We start from the raw sequence: 23,096 nt of genomic DNA, 5'->3' as shown, positions 1-23,096 counted from the left end.
GTCACCTAGCGGCAGCATGTAGATGCTGAAGAGTGCAGGGCCAAGGACCGAACCCTGGGGAACTCCACACGTTACCTTAACGTAGTCCGAGGTCACATTGTTATGGGAGACACACTGCATCCTATCAGTAAGATAAGAGTTAAACCAAGACAGGGCTAAGTCTGACATACCAATTCGTGTTTTGATACGTTCTAATAAAATATTATGATCGACAGTATCGAAAGCAGCGCTAAGATCGAGGAGCAGCAACATAGATGACGCATCAGAATCCATCGTTAGCAATAGATCATTAGTCATTTTTGCGAGGGCTGTCTCCGTCGAGTGATTTGCCCTGAAACCGGATTGAAAGGTTTCACATAGATTGTTAGACGCTAAGTGTTCATTTAACTGCTCCGCAACAATTTTTTTGAGGATTTTTGAAATAAAGGGAAGGTGAGACACCGGTCGGTAGTTTACCATGAGGTCAGGATCGAGGTTAGGTCTTTTAAGAAGAGGATGAATAACCGCTTTTTTGAATGCTAGGGGAACAGTGCCCGAGGAGAGTGATAAGTTTATAATATTTAGCACTGATGGACCTAATAATACAAAGAGCTCCTTGATCAGTTTCCCAGGAAGAGGGTCAAGTAAACATGTTGTTTGTTTTATTCCATTTACACGTTGTAACAATTCCTCTAATGTTATTTCCTCAAAACGAGAGAAACTATTTTGGAGGGCAGTATCCGCCGTATATACAATCGTGTCAGTGTTAATAGAACCCCGTTGTAGCTGGGACGCATTGTCTTTAATCTCCTTTCTAATGACTTCAATTTTCTTACTAAAGAATTGCATAAAGTCATCAGCTGAGTGGGTGGAGCTACTGGAAGGAGTCCCTTGTTGGGTTAGCGATGCTACCGTACTAAACAAAAATTTAGGATCGTTTTTATTACGGTGGATGAGATTTGAGTAATAATTAGCTTTAGCTAAGGTAAGCATGCGTTTATAAGTTATTAAACCATCACTCCATGCTTGATGGTGCACCTCAAGTTTAGTCGTGCGCCATTTGCGTTCCAGCTTTCTGCATAATAATTTCTGAGCTCTAGTTTCTTCTGTAAACCACGGGGTGCGCATTTTGGAGCCTTTTTTAACTTTAGCGGTGCTATGTTATCAATGGTTTCGCGCAGGGCGTCGTTAAAGTTGTTAGTGAGGTTATCAATAGAGCCCACATATTTTGGGAATGGTGCCATTACCGACGGCAGTAGGTCAGCAAGAGTTGTCGTTGTGGCCGTATTAATGTTGCGGCTGCTATAGCAGTTATTATTATTATTAGTTTGACGAACATGCGTCTGAACCTCGAATTTTATAAGGTAATGATCGGACAGTACTTTAGTATATGGGAGTATCGTAACTTTGGAAGCGGTGATACCCCTGACAAGCACTAGGTCTATCGTATTACCGTTGCGATGCGTGGGTTCATTTATTATTTGTGTGAGACCACATCTATCAATTATAGTCTGGAGCGCTACGCATGGTGGGTCCGATGGGGTATTCATATGGATATTAAAGTCCCCCATTATGATTATATTATCGGCGTGTGTCACTAGATCAGCAACGAACTCTGAAAATTCATTGATAACGTGCTTTTTTTTTTTTTTTTGCAAGATGGCGGCGCCCGGACGGGCTGCGACACTGCGGTGCTCTTGCTAAAGATGGAACATTTGGCGGAAATGCCGGACAGTTCTGCAGACTTCATGGCTGGCTCGCATCGTGGTCACTCCGTGATCACGTACGACCGCCAGACACTTCTGGATATGGACATATCGGGCCGTTTTGGACTGATAGACGCGGGCGTGCTAAACATGCTAACTAGCATGGGAATACGTCGGCGGCTACATCCAGCGGCCTGTGAAGCAGCGTAGTCTAGTAGCAGCGGGGGTGGGCGGAATAACAAACTAAGGGAGCTAGCACTGGGAGCTAGAAAACAAAAAGGAACTTTAGCATGGAAGCTAGTGGATAGCAAACAGAAAAACTGGAAATAACTAATGCCAACAGAAACAGCTTACCGCTACGACGACCAGGACAAAATGTAGCATGACAGGTAGTAGCTGTAACAAAACGACACGACAGGTAGAACGACAAGACTGATATGTGGCAACGACAATACAATGATCCAGCAACTGACACAAGACAAAGCAGGTACAAATAGGAGCAGGCTGATTGGCAACTGGTGTGGCCAGGTGGCAATCAGCCGCAGCTGAGGAGGAACACAGCACTCAGGGACAGGAAGCTGACAAAATAAGAGCACTAGACAGGAACTAAAGACAGGAGATACTAAACAGAGGAAACAGACAAATGCAGAGGAAAAAACTAAAACATAGACAAACTGTCAGGGGAAAGCCTGACAATTAGTAATATATACATACTGTGCAAATCTGAAAAAGCTTTTAGTTATTTTTTTGTGGGAGGGGAATTTTTTGTGTTTGTGATAAGGTGGCGACTTGTCCAGGGTGTACTCCGCCTTCCCCCCGATTGTAGCTGAGATAGGCTGCAGCGCCCCCCGTGACCCCAAAGGGAATAAGCGGTAGTAAAAATGGATGGATGGATGGATTCATTTTTTGTGTGTAATTTGTTTTTAATATTCATTATTTACATAAAGTTATTACAGTATGTTTCTATATACTTTTTTTTTTTAAATAATTTTGGCCAAAGGGAGCGCATTTACATTTTTATGTGTTGACCAGATGCAATGGTTTTCCGTAATGGGGCCATGATTTATGTCCTAACTTGTTTACCGGTCCTCATATGGAAGGTACTTTTCCTTATTGATGCCTCAAGAATGGTAGCAACACACACACACACACACACACACACACACACACACACACACACACACACACACACACGCACACGCACACGCACACGCACACACACACACACACACACATACACACACACACACACGTCTCATTCAACTCCTTCTAACCATTCTCTTGCTGGCGTTTGACACAGATCCCAATGTAGCTGCCTAGGATTGATTGATTGATTGATTGATTGAAACTTTTATTAGTAGATTGCACAGTTCAGTAGATATTCCGTACAATTGACCACTAACTGGTAACACCCGAATAAGTTTTTCAACTTGTTTAAGTCGGGGGTCCACGTTAATCAATTAACGGTAAGGATATGCCTGTAATATGATTATTTGATTTTGCACTTCCAGAATGAGCATGTCCTCATCCATTTATGTCAACGAGGTGAAATTACGTCTAAAAACCTTTGACAAGTTGACTTTAGGCCCCCGCTGCCATTTGGAGGTTTCAAAGTGTCTCCGTGGTCTCCTACTGATCAGACCCGCCCTAAAGACGTTCGGGGAGCATTCTGACGAGATGCCTGAACTACCTAAGACATGAACTACCTAAGACAGATCTGGGCAAAATACGGCCCGCAGGCCACTTGCGGGTCATTAAGATTTACACGTTCTTCATACTTTTTTTTAGACCTTTAACATCAAAACTTTAGCCGCCGTGATGTTCTATTGTTGTTGTTGTTTTTGTTGTTATTGTTGTGTTTGCTGTTGTTGTTTTTGTCTCTCTGTCTAATCCCCCTCTTGTCCCGAAATTTCCCTCTCTGTCTTCCTTTTTTTCTCTTTCTATCCCCTCCTGCTCCGGCCCGGCTGCACCAAATGATAATATAAATACATTTAATAAAGTCAAATTCAAATAAGGCTTCTCTTTTGTAGAGTAAATCTGAAAAGCCGATATGGGCATCTCCATCAACCATATGATTTGCCTGAGTTGCTGGACAAGACAAAAAAAAACTGTAGCCGCCATTATGATGTGCAGTGCTGTTTTTAAATAACCGTTAAGTTTTGACCTGTAGAAAGTATTTCAATGCGCTTTCGAGTGTTATAGGAGTTATTTCGGTAATCCACGTCACAGGAGCTTAGACCAGGAACAAAGAAGAGTGGGTGAGGTTACCGTATTTTTCGGAGTATAAGTCGCACCTGCTGAAAATGCATAATAAAGAAGGAAAAAAACATATATACGTCGCATTGGAGTATAAGTCGCATTTTCGGGGGAAATTTATTTGATAAAACCCAACACCAAGAATAGACATTTGAAAGGCAATTTAAAATAAATAAAGAATAGTGAACAACAGGCTAAATAAGTGTACGTTATATGACGCATAAATAACCAACGGAGAACACGCTTGGTATGTTAACGTAACATGTTATGGTGAGTGTGAGTGTGAATTATACTTATATAGCGCTTTTTCTCTATTGACTCAAAGCGCTTTACATTGTGAAACCTAATATCTAAATTCTACATTTAAACCAGTGAGGGTGGCACTGGGAGCAGGTGGGTAAAGTGTCTGGCCCAAGGACACAACGGCAGTGACTAGGATGGCGGAAGCGGGAATCGAACCTGCAATCCTCAAGTTGCTGACACGGCCGCTCTACCAACCGAGCTATACCGCCGGTAAGAGTCATTCAAACAACTATAACATATAGAACATGCTATACGTTTACCAAACATTCTGTCACTCCTAATCGCTAAATCCCATGACAAAATTGACATACCTTCTGGAAAGCAAAGTAGCAAATCACAGAAAATTGTTCGCTGAATTTTATAGTATAAGTCGCACCTGCCGAAAATGCATGTTAAAGAAGGAAAAAAACAGATATAAGTCGCACTTGCGGAAATGTATTTGATAAAACACAACACCAAGAATAGGCAATTTAAAATAAATAAAGAATAGTGAACAACAGGCTGAATAAGTGTACGTTATATGAAGCATAAATAACCAACGGAGAACTTGCCTGTTATGTTAACATAACATATTATGGTAAGAGTCATTCCAATAACTATAACATAGAACACGCTATACGTTTACCAAACAATCTGTCACTCCTAATCGCTAAATCCCATGAAATCTTATACGTCTAGTCTCTTACGTGAATGAGCTAAATAATATTATTTGATATTTTACGGTAATGTGTTAATAATTTCACACATAAGTCGCTCCTGAGAATAAGTCGTACCCCTGGCCAAACTATGAAAAAAACTGCGACTTATAGTTCGAAAAATACAGTAGTTTTCAGATCAGCCAGCCCGTAACGCATGTGTCAGGAACAGATGCAAAAGCACATTTTTACAACAAATTTTTTGCATAAGAATGAAAGTATATCAAATTGTAGGTGTTTATTAAACGTTGCGTTCATATTTTGCTGTTTGTTACATTTTTGTTGTGTTTTGGTTGATTGTAAAAGACACACAACTATTGAGGAGCTGGTCATATGTTGTTAATATTTAGTGTTTTATTGATCATAGTAATATTGTAAATCCCATTCTTTTTATTTTCATATACATTTTGGGTGTCCCATTCAGTAAAAAGCTTTAAAATTCCATTCTGTTTTTTGAGGTGGTCTGTCATAACTTTTTTCAGATTCTATCGGACTTCGTGACTTTTGGTATTAGTGTTCCTGAAAAAAAGGGACCCAAACACACATACTGTACAGCAGATTTTCATGTATATATACGTTATACACACATACAAATTGGCCCTCCAAGACACATTTTTTCTCACAATGTGGCCCCCCAAGTCAAAATATTTGCCCAGCTGTGACCTAACACATGCAAAAGTGAAACCTCAACATACCATTGTCTGATGACACAAATACATGCTGTGTTTGTTGCTACCACAATAATTGAACCATTTTGCGTATGTGCAAAGCGGATATAGGTTGTGTTATACATTTCTAATTGGATTCAAAAAATGTTTTTTTTCATGACATCCTATCTTATTACTGACTGATATAAATGAGAAAAAAAACATCCTTCAAATCTTGACAGTTGGCACTTTTGCATTCTTTTTGAATGACCAAGTGTCTCTAAACTTCACTCCAACACCTTTTGAAAGGTCGGCAGCTCATTAGTAAGAAGCTCTCTTCCCTAAGACACCAAACCATCAATCAATCCATTTGTGTTTGCCTGTGTCGGTCCTACTTCCTGCCAGTTGTCTGGTTTTCTTCTTATTATTGTTGCCATCATCCAAGGACAAAATGCTTTCTACCCCGTTTGTTTGGCTTCATGTCTGCTTCCAATTTCCAAAAATGGCCTTTTGTTTGTCGTTTCTATTGAAGTTCATTTGTTGAGCGTTATGTGGGCTTGCGAAAGTATGCAGTCCTTGATAGCTCTGTGGCAATTCTTGTCATTTGTCGATTCAAGTCTGAAAATAGTCATTGAACATGTAATTCTGTGCAGAGAGAGTACTTTATTTTACCGTATTTTCCGGACCCTAGGGCGCACCGGATTATGAGGCGCACTGCCGATGAGCGGGTCTATTTTCATACAAAAAGTGCACCATATTATTATAGTTATTTGTTCTAAATGTTAATAAAACACTTCCTTGTGGTTTACATAACATGTAATGGTTCTTTGGTCAAAATATTGCATGGATAATCTTTTACAGATCATCTTCAAGTCGCTTTCTGACAGTCGCTTCAGGATGCACTATTTTGTGGGCGGTCTTATTTACGTGGCTCACCTTCGACATCTACTTCTCCCCGTCATCTTTGTTGTAGCGGTGTAGCGTGCAAGGACGGGAGTGGAAGAAGTGTCGAAAGATGGAGCTAACTGTTTTAATGACATTTAGACTTTACTTCGATCAATAATGGAGCAGCATCTTCTCATCCGGAAGCAACAGCAAGGCCGGAAATGTGTCCCGTGAAAAACCGTCCGACTGGAACGCTCTAATAACTAAAGTTCCTTGGGTGAAAAATTTAAACTCACTACACCAGTATGATTTACCGCTTTCATGGCGAGTTCACTGACTTATATAAGTAGGAACTTTACACTATTTTATATTAGAAATGGCAACAGTGGTTGGATGAATGTCCCATAACAAAAAGATAGAGAAAAAGAAGAAGCTTATCAACTACGTTGTCGGCACGGACTACAAAGGTGGGTGCGCGCAATTTTTCAGGACTTACACTGATCCCAAATACAGATCAGCAAGTACCTGAAGGTAAGAAAAGTTGTTTTTGCATGATACTGCAAAACAAACCCTTATACACACACCATAGTAATACTCGTATGTTTAATGCTCCGACAATCCATCTAGCGGTGCAGCTTCATAGTTTAACAAAGTCGGACAAAAACATTCTAATAGATATTTGAGTCCCGTGTAATGTAATGTTCTATATATTTTCAATGGCATATATAAAGTGAAGTGAAGTGAATCATATTTATATAGCGCTTTTCTCAAGTGACTCAAAGCGCTTTACATAGTGACACCCAATATCTAAATTACATTTAAGCCAGTGTGGGTGGCACTGGGAGCAGGTGGGTAAAGTGTCTTGCACAAAGACACAACGGCAGTAACTAGGATGGCACAAGTGGGAATCGAACCTGCAACCCTCAAGTTGCTGACACAGCCACTCTACCAACAGAGCTATGCCGCTATGTTGGTGTTGTTTACTCAAGTCATACTGCCATCATATTGCAGTCTACATGTGTCTCTTACGTTTGACAGCCATTTACTGCTCACACTTATCATTAAACCATGTACCAAATAAAATCAAAAGCAAAACCAGAATTATTCGGTACATTAGGCGCACTGGGTTATAAGGCGCACTGTCGAGTTTTGAGGAAAAAAAAGGATTTTAAGTGTGCATTATAGTCTGGAAAATACTGTACTTCTATTTTTTTGTCGTGTGGAATGTTAGAAAAGACTTTATCAAGTGAGAATACACTTACATACTATTAAATACTATCAAAGTGGAGTGGTAGTTTGTTTTAGGCAACACCGTGTGGGCTAAATAATTCGATTAAAGGTCTACTAAATGAGATTTTCTTATTCAAACGGGGATAGCAGGTCCATTCTATGTGTCATACTTGATCATTTCGCGATATTGCCATATTTTTGCTGAAAGGATTTAGTAGAGAACATCGACGATAAAGTTCGCAACTTTTGGTCGCTAACAAAAAAGCCCTGCCTTTACTGAAAGTCGCAAACGATGACGTCACCCGTTGATGGCTCCTCACATCCTCACCTTGTTTTTAATGGGAGCCTCCAACAAAAAGAGCTATTCGGACCGAGAAAATGACAATTTCCCCATTAATTTGAGCGAGGATGAAAGATTTGTGTTTGAGGATATTGATAGCGAAGGACTAGAAAAAAAAAACGCGATTGCATTGGGACAGATTCAGATATTTTAAGACACATTTACTAGGATAATTCTGGGAAATCCCTTATCTTTCTATTGTGTTGCTAGTGTTTTAGGGAGTTTAACAGTACCTGATAGTCGGAGGTGTGTCTCCACGGGTGTGTTGACGCCGATGTCTCAGGGAAGTCGCGACAGCAGCTTTATGGACAGCGCAACCTCAGCTGATCTCCGGTAAGAAGCAGCTTTTTACCCCAATTTTCTCACCGAAACCTGCTGGTTGACATTCGGTCAGGATCCATGTTCGCTTGACCGCTCTGATCCATAGGAAAGCTTCACCTCCGGGAATTTTCAACGAGGAATCACCGTGTGTTTGTGTGGCTAAAGGCTAAAGCTTCCCAACTCCATCTTTCTACTTTGACTTCTCCAATATTAATTAAACAAATTGCAAACGATTCAGCAACACAGATCTCCAAAATACTGTGTAATTATGCGGTTAAAGCAGACGACTTTTAGCTGTGTGTGTGCGCAGCGCTCATATTTCCTAATAGTCCGTGACGTCACGCGTACACGTCATCATTACGCAACGTTTTCAAGAACAAACTCCCGGGAAATTTAAAATTGCAATTTAGTAAACTAAAAAGGCATTATTGGCATGTGTTGCAATGTTAATATTTCATCATTGATATATAAACTATCAGACTGTGTGGTCGGTAGTAGTGGGTTTCAGTAGGCCTTTAAGTTCATGACACAGCAAGTTGCATGATGCGGACACGTTTGTTACTGGGTACTTTGTAATGCGCTTCTGCCCTGGAAACTTTGTACTTGTAAGTCATATGCGACTGTATGAATTATTACACTTTGATGAATAATGACTTCCTGCCAACTCCCACACGACGGCAAGCTAAATAGTAACATAATTGTAACTTAGTAAAAAAAGTAATTTGATTACCCGTTATCAGGAAGAAGTCACAGCTGATGACGTCGAGATGTCAACGCCCTGTTTATTGTTTAACGTTCCACTGGCACCGTCAGCAAGAAGTCTTTTTCATGGACTTTTTAATGGAAACGACTGCAGTATGGGCTTTTCTATTCATTTATTCTGCCAGCTTCTCCCCATCCCCCTGTATCACAGATTTGATGCAGTGTGACACCTTTAAGCTATTTTTATCTCCTCTCTCGCGTTAAGAAATTACAAGTGATATATACTGTACTGTAGAAAAGTCGACACCGGGCTGAACTTGATATAGCTCATAAGACGGTCTAAGCCTGCGTATTGAGTTTTGTTCCTCTGTGACCTGTACATCACAGTAATGGACTATTGAAGTCTGTGCACTCAAACTATGGAGGCCTCAACTACCCAACAGTTTAATGGTTTTGGCCGCTTGCTTAATTATAGGACAGTGTTCCCCGGCGTGATGTGGGCAATCGTACGTCTTCCGCCTGATCAATACAATTGTGTGGGGATGGTAGACAGTGTCAATAAGTATCAGTTCAGATATCCATTTGTTTAGACTGCCATGAAAGTAATACATGGTCTTGATATAGCAGGGATGAAAGTTCTAATAAAACTTGACACTCCGGAGGGTTGATTGATTCAACTTTTCAAAGCATACTTCCTCTCTCGCCTTTTGGAAATAACTGTTTATCGAGCCTCGGGTAAGTAAACCTGACGGGTGATTAATGAACCAACTTTCAGTTACATCTGGTATCTCCTAATCAGATCAACTCTTTTGGCTTTTGGAGGGGAAAAAGAAAAGCAATAAAGAAAAAAGGCAGAGTAGCAAGCAGCGGTTTGTCTTCATATGCATCTCAAAGTATGAGTACCGTATTTTTCGGACCATAGGGCGCACCGAATTAAAAGGTGCACTGCTGATGAGCGGTTCTATTCAGGTTTATTTCCATACAAAAGGCACACCGGATTATAAGGCGCGTTATAGGCAAGGGCGTAGAATTGGGTAGGGACGCTAGGGACACGACCCTACCAATATCCAGCCGCTACTTTGTAGTCACTATCAATACAAGCGCTGCCCGTAATGTTTAGTCAACGATTATGGCACAGAAAGGGTTAAATGTCGGTCTCTGCTAGAAGTCCCGCCTCTAACCTAAATATCGCTCCGTGATTGTTTGCCGCTTTCATGCTAACTTACGTGTGATTGGCTGTCCCCGCTGTCACTCCTCACTGTGGAAAAAACAGTCCCACCTATCCAGACGTTAGCTCCAAATTAGCACTGCATCTCGTCTTTTCCTCCGCTTTTTTTCCAGGTGAAAGTCAATGCTCAATTGTTAACCCTCCCCGTAGGTGAAAGTTAACCCTAAACATGTGAATTCAACTACTTTAGTCCGTTTTTTAACATCGTAAAAACATCCGCTGTCTTTTTCTACGGACTGCAACAGTCCGTTGTCATGGATACATGACAACAACTTCCATTCAAACCAGTCATACGTGCCTGAGGCGGAGTGATAGCCTACGCTGTGATAAGGCTTTAGAATAGTAGCCGTGCTCAATATTTAAAGCACGGTTAACAGCCAATCAGATCGCCGGATTTCACCTTTCCGTTTTATTTTTTGAATTTTTTTTAGTTTCATGTAACATATTTACAGTACAAAAGCAGCAATAGAAAGAAATAGATGAAGGGAAAAATTGTGAGTGATTTAAACACAAGTTGGGGAAAAGATTATTACAGTTCATTTATGTTTATTTACAATGTTGTATTGTATGAATGTATTTCTGATGTTGTTGATGGACAGTAGGCTATGTTCATTGACAGTATGATGCACAGTTGCACTACAGCCCTACACTAAAGAGTAAAGATGAGAACTCTTCCAAGTTGTCTCCTTTGCTTTCATTTTAGTTACTTTACCCTATAACATCTGCATGACGTGAAAGTATGATTGCTAATGTAAAAACAAAAAAAGTAAACTTTCAGAGTGCTGCCTTGGAGCACTTTTGTGTCCCCACCAATCTCAAAATCAAACCTACTCCCTTGGTTATAGGGGTCATATTTTATGACTTTTTTCTAAATGCAAAATACTTCCTTGTGGTCTACATCACATGTGATGGTGGTTCTTTGGCCAAAATGTTGCATAGATTATGTTTTACGGATCATCAAGTCACTTTCTGACAGTCGCTTCAGGATGCACCAATTTGTGGGCGGTCTATTTACGTGGCTCACCTTTGACAGCGTCTTCTCCCCGTCATCTTTGTTGTAGCGGTGTAGCGTGCAAGGATGGGAGTGGAAGAAGTGTCAAAAGATGGAGCTAACTGTTTTAATGACATTCAGACTTTGCTTCAATCAATAACGGAGAAGCATCTCCTCATCTGTGGCGCACTAGTGCAACAACGCTGAAAATCTGTCCCGTGAAAAACCATCCGACCGGAACCCTCTAATAACTAAAGTTCCATGGGTGAGTTGTGTAAACTCACTACAGTTTTTAACGCTTTGAGAGTGAGTCTACTGACAGATATAAGTAAGAACTTTACACTACTTTATATTAGAAATGGCAACAGTGGAAGATGAATATCCATAAGAAGGTAGAGAAAGGAAGAAGCTTATCGACTACAGTGTCGCCACAGACTACAGCGGCGGACCCGCACACATTTTCAGCTTGGTTATGTTTGGGTTTTCCTGTGTTTTTGTTTTTAGAATCACTTCCTTTCCTGGTGCTCTTGTTTTGTCAGTGTTTACTGTTTGGTCTCTGTGTTTTCAAGCAGCTTTACTTTCTGTTCCATGTCCTTTCACCACACCTGTTCCTCATTTAATTAGTTCTATTTAGTTGCGCCTGGGTTCCTCATTCACTGCTAGATCATTTTTATTTTGAGACTGATGCTGAGTGTGCAGTTTTTGTTTGATCCCTGCTTCCTTGCGAGTATTAAACTAGTTTTTACTTTTACTTTACTTGCGGTCCGCATGCCATTCTCTGCATCCTTTGGGTCACGCTGCAAGCAACGTTTACCAGATCGTGACACCCGGGCGTTAAAAGTGCATCAAAGTTTGCCGACACTTTACTATAAAAGGTCACAACGGTGCTACTTTTAATGAATCCAAGGTTGCTATTTCATCAAGATGAGAATGCTGAATCATTTGAACACACAGCATGCAATGAATTTAGCATTTATGAACCGCGTGGCTCTCATCCTAGGCAGCAGCATTAATCTGCTGTAAATACTACAGGTACTAATGCTACCGATAATGTTAGCGCTGTTATCGGTTAAACTGAAATGAATGCCTTCTCATTTGGAAGGGCATGAGGAGACATATTCCGACTCGTTTGGAGGCGGGCAGTAATGGCTCCAGTTCACGTCTTCCGCCAGCTTTCACCGGATGGGAAGAGTACCACTCGGCCAGGAACGACGGATGTCACCGAGCAATGACTACTCCTTCGGTAGGTGAACGTTCAATTGTAGTCAGAGAAAAGTTGCATGTTTTCTTCCACCACATTTTTATTATTTTATAAAAGGTGGAACTCATAAGATTAGAATATGGTGAACAAGTCCATTCATGTTCGCAATTCGAATGTGGAACTAATATGTGATTTTAACTAATTACATGCAAGGAGACATACTGTAGGTCAAGCCTCTATTTAATACAACTTTGATGATCATGGCCTAAAGATTTTTTATTAATTTTTTAAACGCCACATTTTCTGAGATTTTAAATTTAAGGTTATTATAAACTGTAAGCAATAAACATCAACATTTTATCAAGATAAGGTTCAAAATATCATGTTGCATATTACGAGCCAATATCATAATACAAACCCTGTCTCCATATGAGTTGGGAAATTGTTAGATGTAAATATAAACGGAATACGATGATTTGCAAATCATTTTCAACCCATATTCAGTTGAATATGCTACAAAGACAACATATTTGATGTTCAAACTGATAAACATTTTTTTTTGCAAATAATCATTAACTTTACAATTTGATGCCAGCAATACGTGACAGAAATTGGAAAGGTGGCAATAAATACTGATAAAGTTGAGGAACGCTCATCAAACACTTATTTGGAACATCCCACAGGTGTGCAGGCTAATTGGGAACAGGTGGGTGCCATGATTGGATATAAAAGCAGCTTCCATGAAATGCTAAGTAATTCACAAACAAGGATGTAAGCAAATTGTCGAACAGTTTTAGAACAATATTTCTCAACGGGCTATTGCAAGGAATTTAGGGATTTTACCATCTACGGTCCATAAAATCATCAAAAGGTTCAGAGAATCTGGAGAAATCACTGCACGTAAGCGATGCTATTACGGACTTTTGATCCCTCAGGCGGTATTGCACCAAAAACCGACATCAGTGTATAAGGATATCACCACATGGGCTCAGGAACACTTCATAAAACCACTGTCAGTAACTACAGTTGGTTGCTACATCTGTAAGTGCAAGTTAAAACTCTGCTATGCAAAGCAAAACCCATTTATCAACAACACCCAGGAACGCCGTTGGCTTCGCTGGGCCCGAGCTCATTTAAGATGGACTGATGCAAAGTGGAAAAGTGTTCTGTGCTCTGATGAGTCCACATTTCAAATTATATTTGGAAACTGTGGACGTGGTGTCCTCCGGAACAAAGGGGAAAATAACCATCCGGATTGTAATAGGCGCGAAGTTCAAAAGCCAGCATCTGTGATGGTATGGGGGTGTATTAGTGCCCAAGGCATGGGTAACTTACACATCTGTGAAGGCACCATTAAAGCTGAATGGTCCATACAGGTTTTGGAGCAACATATGTTGTCCTCCAAGCAATGTTATCATGGACGCCCCTGTTTATTACAGCAAGTAAATGCCAAGCCACGTGTTACAACAGCGTGGTTTCGTAGTAAGAGTGCGGGTACTTTCCTGGCCCGCCTGCAGTCCAGACCTGTCTCCCATCGAAAATGTGTGGTGCATTATGAAGCGTGAAATACGACAGTGGAGACCCCGGACTGTTGAACGACTAAAGCTCTACATAAAACAAGAATGGGAAAGAATTCCACTTTCAAAGCTTCAACAATTAGTTTCCTCAGTTCCCAAACATTTTTTTAGTGTTGAAAGAAAAGGTGATGTAACACAGTGGTGAACATACCCTTTCCCAACTACTTTGGCTCGTGTTGCAGCCATGAAATTCTAAGACAATTATTATTTGCAAAAAAAAATAAAATTTATGAGTTTGAACATCACATATCTTGTCTTTGTAGTGCATTCAATTGAATATGGGTTGAAAAGGATTTGTAAATCATTGTATTCCGTTTATATGTACATCAAACACAATTTCGCAACTCATATGGAAACGGGGTTTGTTTTAGGGGCTTCACGGCAGTAGAGGGGTTCGTATTGTGAGACAAACGCACTCAGGTTCTGAGTAGTCCTGGTTTCAATCCCGGGGTCGGGATCTTTCTGTGTGGAGTTTGCATGTTCTCCCCGTGACTGCGTGGGTTCCCTCCGGGTACTCCGGCTTCCTCCCACTTCCAAAGACATGCACCTGGGGATAGGTTGATTGGCAACACTACAATTGGCCCTAGTGTTTGAATGTGAGTGTGAATGTTGTCTGTCTATCTATGTTGGCCCTGCGATGAGGTGGCGACTTGTCCAGGGTGTACTCCGCCTTCTGCCCGATTGTAGCCCCCCGCCACCCCAAAGGGACTCAGCGGTAGAAAATGGATGGATGTCATAATATTAGTTTCACCTTGTAAATCTAAACCGTGGGGTCAGCAACCTGCGGGTCTCGAGCCGCATGCAGATCCTTAGTGGGTAGCCTGGTGGCTCCCTGGAGCATTTTTTTTAAAAAGAGTTAAACATGGAAGGTTTTCTAGTTTTAGTAAGTTTTTTGTTTGAGGACAAACATGAACAAACCGTCCCAATTGTTAGAAAGCCCACTGTTTAATATGTTTGTGTGTATGCTTAACTGATGAGATTGTTTGGTGAACATCGTTTTTTCCTACAAATTTCGGTGGTTCTTGAACTCACCATAGTGTGGACTGTGACGGAACAGTTTACATGTAAAATCTTCCACTCGTTTTTTCTCTATCTTTGTCCACCAAACGTTTTATGCAGTGCGTAAATGCACAAAGATTCACTTTGTTGATGTGATTGACTTGTTGGAGTGCTAATCAGGCATATTTAGTCAGTGCATGACTGCAAGTTAATCAATGCTAACATGCTATTTAGGCTATCTGTATGTACATACTGCATCATTATGCCTCATTTGTTGGTATATTTGAGATAATTTCAAATCCTTTACGTTTATCCTCTTTGTATATAATTTAGTTTTGCATGTCTCATGACACATTATCTGTAAACAATATTGGCTGCATTTCAGATAGTTGGGTGTGTGCCATGTTGTTCCAGACCACAGCAAATATTACCTAGCTTGCCAAAGATTGTAATAAATCGCTTAAAATAAGACAACCTGCCGTGTCCTTAAACTTGGACACACACATCTTTACCTTTGGCCATTTTAAGAAAGTCATTTTCAGGAGTTATCTCACCTTCTGAGGAAACTCTGATTTACTAATGTTTTCTAATTTTGTAAAAATGTGTAGGATAAATATTACATTTCCACATTCCTTTCAACGAAGATTTGCCTTTGCCTGCGACAGTCATTATGAAAGTAGGCTATTATACACTTACATCATGTGTTGCCTTCATTATAAGACTTATGTACGGCTTTTCTTTTTTTGCGGCTCCAGACAGATTTGTTTTTTGTATTTTTGTCTGATATGGCTCTTTCAAAGTTTTGGGTTGCCGACCCCTGATCTAAACAAACCTTTGCACGGTATATTTTCTAGGTAGATGACAAGGATTCCTAAAAGTTTTAAAAATGATAAAGAATGTTATATTCCTGTGTAATTTCCACATGTTTTATTTTTGTTATATTCTACAGTATTTTTTTCTATGCTATGTATCTCTTAAGACCTCACTGTTGGCTTTGTAAGGCCACGTTAGCTCTAAACTAAACAAAATTGATGCTAATCCATCATATTGTATTCTTTTTTTTTGTACAAATAAGTATCAAGAAATTAAATTACATTTGGTTAAAGAACCGAATCATGAAGCAGAATCTGAAGTGGAATTAAAACCGGAAAAATCCTATCAATTCCCATCCCTAATAAGCATGAACTGATGTTTGCTTGTATGAGATGCGAAACTTCTAAGACAAACTGAACAGTCCATTTGTGATCAATTGTATGCCCTGAAAAATTAAAGAGGAAAAACTAAATATAAAAAATAATTTATCTGTGTTGGCCCTGTGATAAGGTGGCGACTTGTCCAGGGTGTACTGCGACTTCCGCCCAAAAGCAGCTGAGATATGCTCCAGCACTCACCGCGACCCCGAACGTGACAAGCGGTAGAAAATGGATGGATGGCATTTAAAACCATCATCATAAGATGTGAGCATAGCATCAATAATGTCATTAGATCACTAGGTGTGGGGAGGTATAGCTCAGTTGGTAGAGTGGCTGTGCCAGCAACTTGAGGGTTCCGGGGTCGATCCCCGCTTCCTCCATCGTAGTCACTGCCATTGTGTCCTTGGGCAATACACTTTACCCACCTTCTCTCAGTGCCACCCACACTCTTTTAAAGGTAACTTAGATATTGGGTTTCACTATGTAAACGCAATTTGAGTTATTAGAGAAAACCGCTATATAAATAAAATTTACTTTAGTTCACTTCACATCACATGATATTCTTGTTGCATTTCCTTGTCAACAGAAGCCAATTATGTTCAGAGAGTCAGAACTAGCATGCAATGCATTAGCCTTATGTGCATGTCAAAATAAAACATAGAAGTCGGCCATGTGCCAACCAGCCTTGCTACCTTTTTATAGGTTAATGTTTTGATCCCAAATAAGCAGCATATCATTCCCTGCATTGGAAAAAGCTACATTTTGAGTCAAATATATTTTATTTCCAAGATGAAGGGAGGCATTTGAGCATGTTATACAAAACTTTCATGGGCATGTCAAAGTAAGACATGTGCCACCCAGCCTTACAGTTACAGTTTGATATTTCAATACCAAGTAAGTAGCCTTGTCAAGGAAACAAGTGTTGTATCTCCTCAAATAGGTCAATGACTAAGAACATTTTTATTTTATCGATGTCTCTTTGTCTACAAATTTAATCAGCAGCATATCATGCATCGTCTTAGAAAAATAACCTTATGTGTGTATAGTAGGGTTGTCCCTAGGGATGATGTTTGATAAGAAATTATCGAGTTTGAGCCCATTATCGAATCCTCTTATCGATTCTCTTAACGAATCCAGATAGGTTGTTGTATATGAAAAAAACACAATATTTGGTTTAACAAAAGCTCACTGTGAACGACTCGTGCCGTGGGGTTCTTTTTAGGACCGATAGACTGCAGGCAGGCTGGTTGCCAAGATTACAATGTCTTTTATTTTCACTATTACTAAATATTTCTCTCCCAAAGTCTTTCCTCTTTTCTGCTGTGGCTTTTAAGCTCCTCCATCCTTTTAGCTCCTCTGGCTTTCCAGCCCCCCTCTGCGGTCACCAACGCTGCTAATAAAGAGACGGGTGATTAGATAACTCGTTCCAGCTGAGGTATCCACTCACCTGTCATCTGCTTCCAGCCGGCTCCTGCACATGCCCTGCCCGCAGGTGGCGCGTGGACCACGCCCCCCTTCCACATGCCTCCATCGTCAGACTCAGGCCGGGCAGTCGTCCGGCCGCGCCCACCCCCCCCCCCCCCCCCACCCCTCCGCATAGAAGGGTGAGAGAGGAAGTCGGCTACAGGCATCTGCGTGCCCAGCCTGTGGACCACCCGGAAGTTGTAGGACTGCAATGTACAAACGGGTGATCCGCGCGTTGGCATCCTTCATACGGTGGAGCCATTGGCGCGGTTTGTGGTCCGAGCGGAGACTGCCCAGTGAGCACCCGTCCTTAGTTCAACGTCGAGGTGACGTTGAAATTACGTTGCGACGTCACTTAACCATATCCCGACCAAATCACAACCAACTGACCCCACCACACCATATGTTGCAAATCTGGTTTGTTTTCATCATTGGGGGACATCGTCGTTTCAAGGTCATTTCAAGGTCGTTTCAACGTCGTTTCAACGTGTACAATTCAACTTGCCAAACATTCTGCCCGCGCATTGGCCATTTGCGACAGTTTTCAACGAAACCGCCGCTTGATGGCAGCGTGAACTAAAAGCCAAGCTTGTGCGCATGCGTGCTGAAGTACTTCCTTTCCAATCCAGCAAGCAAGACGAAGAGCGAAGATTTGAATTGGAAATTAAACTATTTCACTGCAAAGAAAACCATCGACGTCCATAAAGATTCAGGTTTGTACCTTGAGATAATACAGGTTATTTATATCGATATAATTTTGGCCCTTTCACAAGAGGGTTGCAGGAAAACAAGAAATTTATCTCACGCCTATTCTCAACGTTTATTTTGACTGTATAAACTGGACCTGAGCAAACATTTTTTTTTCTCCCCAAGCAGACAACTAACATTTTTTTTCCCCACCTGCCCAAAAGCAAACAATTGTTTTTCCAAGCTAACACAAAACAGAAATGTTTCTTTGGTTCTGTACCCATTGTCTTTTACAGCCGCGCCAGTCACTGTATTAATTTACTTCCTCTTGATTTTGATCTTCAAAACACCCGTCTGGATGGCAGTTAGGTTTTTCTGGCTCATTTTATTGTTTATTTAAAATGTTGCCAGTTTATTTTAAGTACAGGTACTTTTTAATTAGTTTGACTCGTTAGCAAGGCTTTGTCTCAAAAGGCAAGTCCACGGGTCGCCCATAAAAGGATCCATGTAATATTAAATGCTGTGATCTTTACTTATTTTTTTATTTTACAGATAAGGCCAGTACTGCTATTACAAGAGTTTTTGTCAAGTATTGAAACTTCCAAATGGTTTCACTGCTGACCTGTTGGCCAACATGTATACTAAAATATATGACGAAAAAATATCCAGACAGATTTTGTTTCATATGTTTTATGATTGACAATAAAAGACTGCACAGAGCGCAGAAATTGTTGGGGGGTACAAAGTTTTTCCTCTTGGCACAAGGAGGCAACCAACTTTTTTTTTTTTCAGAGCTTACAGGAGCAAACTTTTTTTTTATATACGTCAGGAGAACAAACTATTTATTTTTCAGTTTTTGCTAAACAATCTCTTTTTTTCCCCCAAAAAAACATAGCCTCCCCCACGCTTCATCTGGTCCACCCCTAAGTCTATGTACATGTACCACTACCGGTAATTGAAAAGCAGAACGTTAATGCAAGGCAATTTACCAATGATTTCATCCATCCATCCATCATCCATCATCTTCCGCTTATCCGAGGTCGGGTCGCGGGGGCAACAGCCTAAGCAGGGAAACCCAGACTTCCCTCTCCCCAGCCACTTCGTCTAGCTCTTCCCGGGGGATCCCGAGGCGTTCCCAGGCCAGCCGGGAGACATAGTCTTCCCAACGTGTCCTGGGTCTTCCCCGTGGCCTCCTACCGGTTGGACGTGCCCTAAACACCTCCCTAGGGAGGCGTTCGGGTGGCATCCTGACCAGATGCCCGAACCACCTCATCTGGCTCCTCTCGATGTGAAGGAGCAGCGGCTTTACTTTGAGTTCCTCCCGGATGGCAGAGCTTCTCACCCTATCTCTAAGGGAGAGCCCCGCCACACGGCGGAGGAAACTCATTTCGGCCGCTTGTACCCGTGATCTTATCCTTTCGGTCATGACCCAAAGCTCATGACCATAGGTGAGGATGGGAACGTAGATCGACCGGTAAATTGAGAGCTTTGCCTTCCGGCTCAGCTCCTTCTTCACCACAACGGACCGGTACAACGTCCGCATTACTGAAGACGCCGCACCGATCCGCCTGTTGATCTCACGATCCACTCTTCCCTCACTCGTGAACAAGACTCCTAGGTACTTGAACTCCTCCACTTGGGGCAGGGTCTCCTCCCCAACCCGGAGATGGCACTCCACCCTTTTCCGGGCGAGAACCATGGACTCGGACTTGGAGGTGCTGATTCTCATTCCGGTCGCTTCACACTCGGCTGCGAACCGATCCAGCGAGAGCTGAAGACCCCGGTCAGATGAAGCCATCAGGACCACATCATCTGCAAAAAGCAGAGACCTAATCCTGCGGTTACCAAACCGGAACCCCTCAACGCCTTGACTGCGCCTAGAAATTCTGTCCATAAAAGTTATGAACAGAATCGGTGACAAAGGACAGCCTTGGCGGAGTCCAACCCTCACTGGAAATGTGTTCGACTTACTGCCGGCAATGCGGACCAAGCTCTGGCACTGATCGTACAGGGAACGGACCGCCACAATAAGACAGTCCGATACCCCATACTCTCTGAGCACTCCCCACAGGACTTCCCGAGGGACACGGTCGAATGCCTTCTCCAAGTCCACAAAGCACATGTAGACTGGTTGGGCAAACTCCCATGCACCCTCAAGAACCCTGCCGAGAGTATAGAGCTGGTCCACAGTTCCACGACCAGGACGAAAACCACACTGTTCCTCCTGAATCCGAGGTTCGACTATCCGACGTAGCCTCCTCTCCAGTACACCTGAATAAACTTTACCGGGAAGGCTGAGGAGTGTGATCCCACGATAGTTGGAACACACCCTCCGGTCCCCCTTTTTGAAGAGAGGAACCACCACCCCGGTCTGCCAATCCAGAGGTACCGCCCCCGATGTCCACGCGATGCTGCAAAGTCTTGTCAACCAAGACAGCCCCACAGCATCCAGAGCCTTAAGGAACTCCGGGCGGATCTCGTCCACCCCTGGGGCCTTGCCACCGAGGAGCTTTTTAACTACCTCAGCGACCTCAGCCCCAGAAATAGGAGAGTCCACCACAGATTCCCCAGGCACTGCTTCCTCATAGGAAGACGTGTTGGTGGGATTGAGGAGGTCTTCGAAGTATTCCTTCCACCTGTCCACAACATCCGCAGTCGAGGTCAGCAGAACACCATCCGCACCATACACGGTGTTGATAGTGCACTGCTTCCCCTTCCTGAGGCGGCGGACGGTGGTCCAGAATCGCTTCGAAGCCGTCCGGAAGTCGTTTTCCATAGCTTCCCCGAACTCTTCCCATGTCCGAGTTTTTGCCTCCGCGACCGCTGAAGCTGCACACCGCTTGGCCTGTCGGTACCTGTCCACTGCCTCCGGAGTCTTATGAGTCAAAAGGACCCGATAGGACTCCTTCTTCAGCTTGACGGCATCCCTCACCGCTGGTGTCCACCAGGGGGTTTTAGGATTGCCGCCCCGACAGGCACCAACTACCTTGCGGCCACAGCTCCGATCTGCCGCCTCGACAATAGAGGTGCGGAACATGGTCCACTCGGACTCAATGTCCAGCACCTCCCTCGTGACATGTTCAAAGTTCTTCCGGAGGTGGGAATTGAAACTTTGTCTGACAGGAGACTCTGCCAGACGTTCCCAGCAGACCCTCACAATGCGTTTGGGCCTCCCAGGTCTGTCCGGCATCCTCCCCCACCATCGCAGCCAACTCACCACCAGGTGGTGATCGGTAGAAAGCTCCGCCCCTCTCTTCACCCGAGTGTCCATAACATGAGGCCGCAAATCCGATGACACAACTACAAAGTCGATCATGGAACTGCGGCCTAGGGTGTCCTGGTGCCAAGTGCACATATGGACACCCTTATGTTTGAACATGGTGTTCGTTATGGACAAACTGTGACGAGCACAAAAGTCCAATAACAAAACACCACTCGGGCGGCCATTCTTCCCAATCAATGATTTCAGTTTATGCATATATGGAACGACACAGTACACTTGCTATGATACATATAATACCAAAAAGGATAATTTTTTGATAAAACTGTCCTTCCATGTGCAGAAATTGGAGACAGTGGAGGAACTACTCGACATTGACGAGTTGATAAAAACTCAACCAAGCAAGAAAGATTTGCTGGTAAGTAATTATAACATTATAATTGTGTAGCTGTTTTTACATCGGAAATATTATTGTACTTAGGTAAAAATTTCAGGTTATGAAATCGTGTAGATAAAACACGTGTAAATAAAACAGGCCCGATACTTGAATGTATGTTTGTGTTTGCCAGCCCCTTCCCCCAGTGTATGCTAAACACATCCTCTTGTATATTTGCAGACAGCCAGGCTCTCAAAGATTGGATATGACTTAAAGAGCTGTTTAAGCACCATCATGGACAGGTATTTTCCTCTTTCTCTACATATGTATTAAAATAAAAATAGGCGATGTAAGACCCAAATTCTAATCTATGAGTGCTAGATCGGGAATTATAATAATGCAAAATCCCGTACTTTTTGGCCTGCATGTATGACTTGCGTGTTCAATTTCAGGCTCATGACAAATGAATTAACGTCCAATCTGAACATGAAGGGGGGAGGGGGAAAAACTGCCTTTGCCGAGACGAAGCTGCTCGATGTAGTCACAGGTGAGTTTGTGTGTGTGTTTAATAATTACATTAACTTGATTGGGGTAAATCACATGCACCCTTAATTAATGTGTATTCTTTTTGCCTGTTTAGAGCTAGTGTCTTGGATACCCAGAAGGGGACCGAAACGATGGTCCATGATGCCATTAAAAATAAACTGAAATATGCCCCTGCACGGAAGGGAGGAATAGGATGGGCATCACAGGCTAAATAAATAATTATATTGATTGACATTCTCCATTTTCTTTGTACTTAATTTAAATTTTGCATTAACAGGATTCAGCCTGGAGCTATATATGCACTACGTTTTGTTGTCTTTAATTATATTGATGTATTGGTTGATAATTGGTTGGTTGATCTTAGGTTGAAACTGAAAGTTGAATCAACCTTGAAACATTGACGTAGATTCTACGTCGGTATTTAAACGTTGATCCAACTTTCATTTTCAACCCAAATCCAAAGTTATTTCAACATGGGAAAGTAACGTTTCAACGTTGATTAAACGTCTCTGTTAGGTAGAAACTGAAAGTTGAATCAACATTGAAACAT

General features: G+C 42.0%; 1 protein-coding gene across 4 annotated transcripts in view; it reads left to right on the top strand.

Annotated features, from left to right (window-relative positions):
* Nucleotides 1-22,775, top strand: part of LOC133568393 (uncharacterized) — an 80,697-nt gene extending 57,922 nt beyond the window's left edge. For 3 of the 4 annotated variants that reach the window (XM_061920287.1, XM_061920289.1, XM_061920286.1), the window contains 5 exons: nucleotides 12,386-12,526; nucleotides 21,968-22,042; nucleotides 22,241-22,302; nucleotides 22,453-22,547; nucleotides 22,641-22,775. In XM_061920287.1, the coding sequence (XP_061776271.1) occupies nucleotides 12,386-12,526; nucleotides 21,968-22,042; nucleotides 22,241-22,302; nucleotides 22,453-22,547; nucleotides 22,641-22,708 (441 nt within the window). In that variant the 3' untranslated portion in view covers nucleotides 22,709-22,775. The remainder of the gene's footprint in view (nucleotides 1-12,385; nucleotides 12,527-21,967; nucleotides 22,043-22,240; nucleotides 22,303-22,452; nucleotides 22,548-22,640) is intronic. The other variant, XM_061920288.1, reaches the window with a different exon arrangement.
* The last annotated feature ends 321 nt before the right edge of the window (nucleotides 22,776-23,096 follow it).

This window comes from Nerophis ophidion, linkage group LG14, assembly GCF_033978795.1.
Source record: "Nerophis ophidion isolate RoL-2023_Sa linkage group LG14, RoL_Noph_v1.0, whole genome shotgun sequence".
In the NCBI taxonomy this organism is placed as follows: domain Eukaryota; kingdom Metazoa; phylum Chordata; class Actinopteri; order Syngnathiformes; family Syngnathidae; genus Nerophis; species Nerophis ophidion.
Note: the sequence above shows the minus strand (reverse complement) of the source record. Positions and strands in the feature narration are given on the sequence as shown.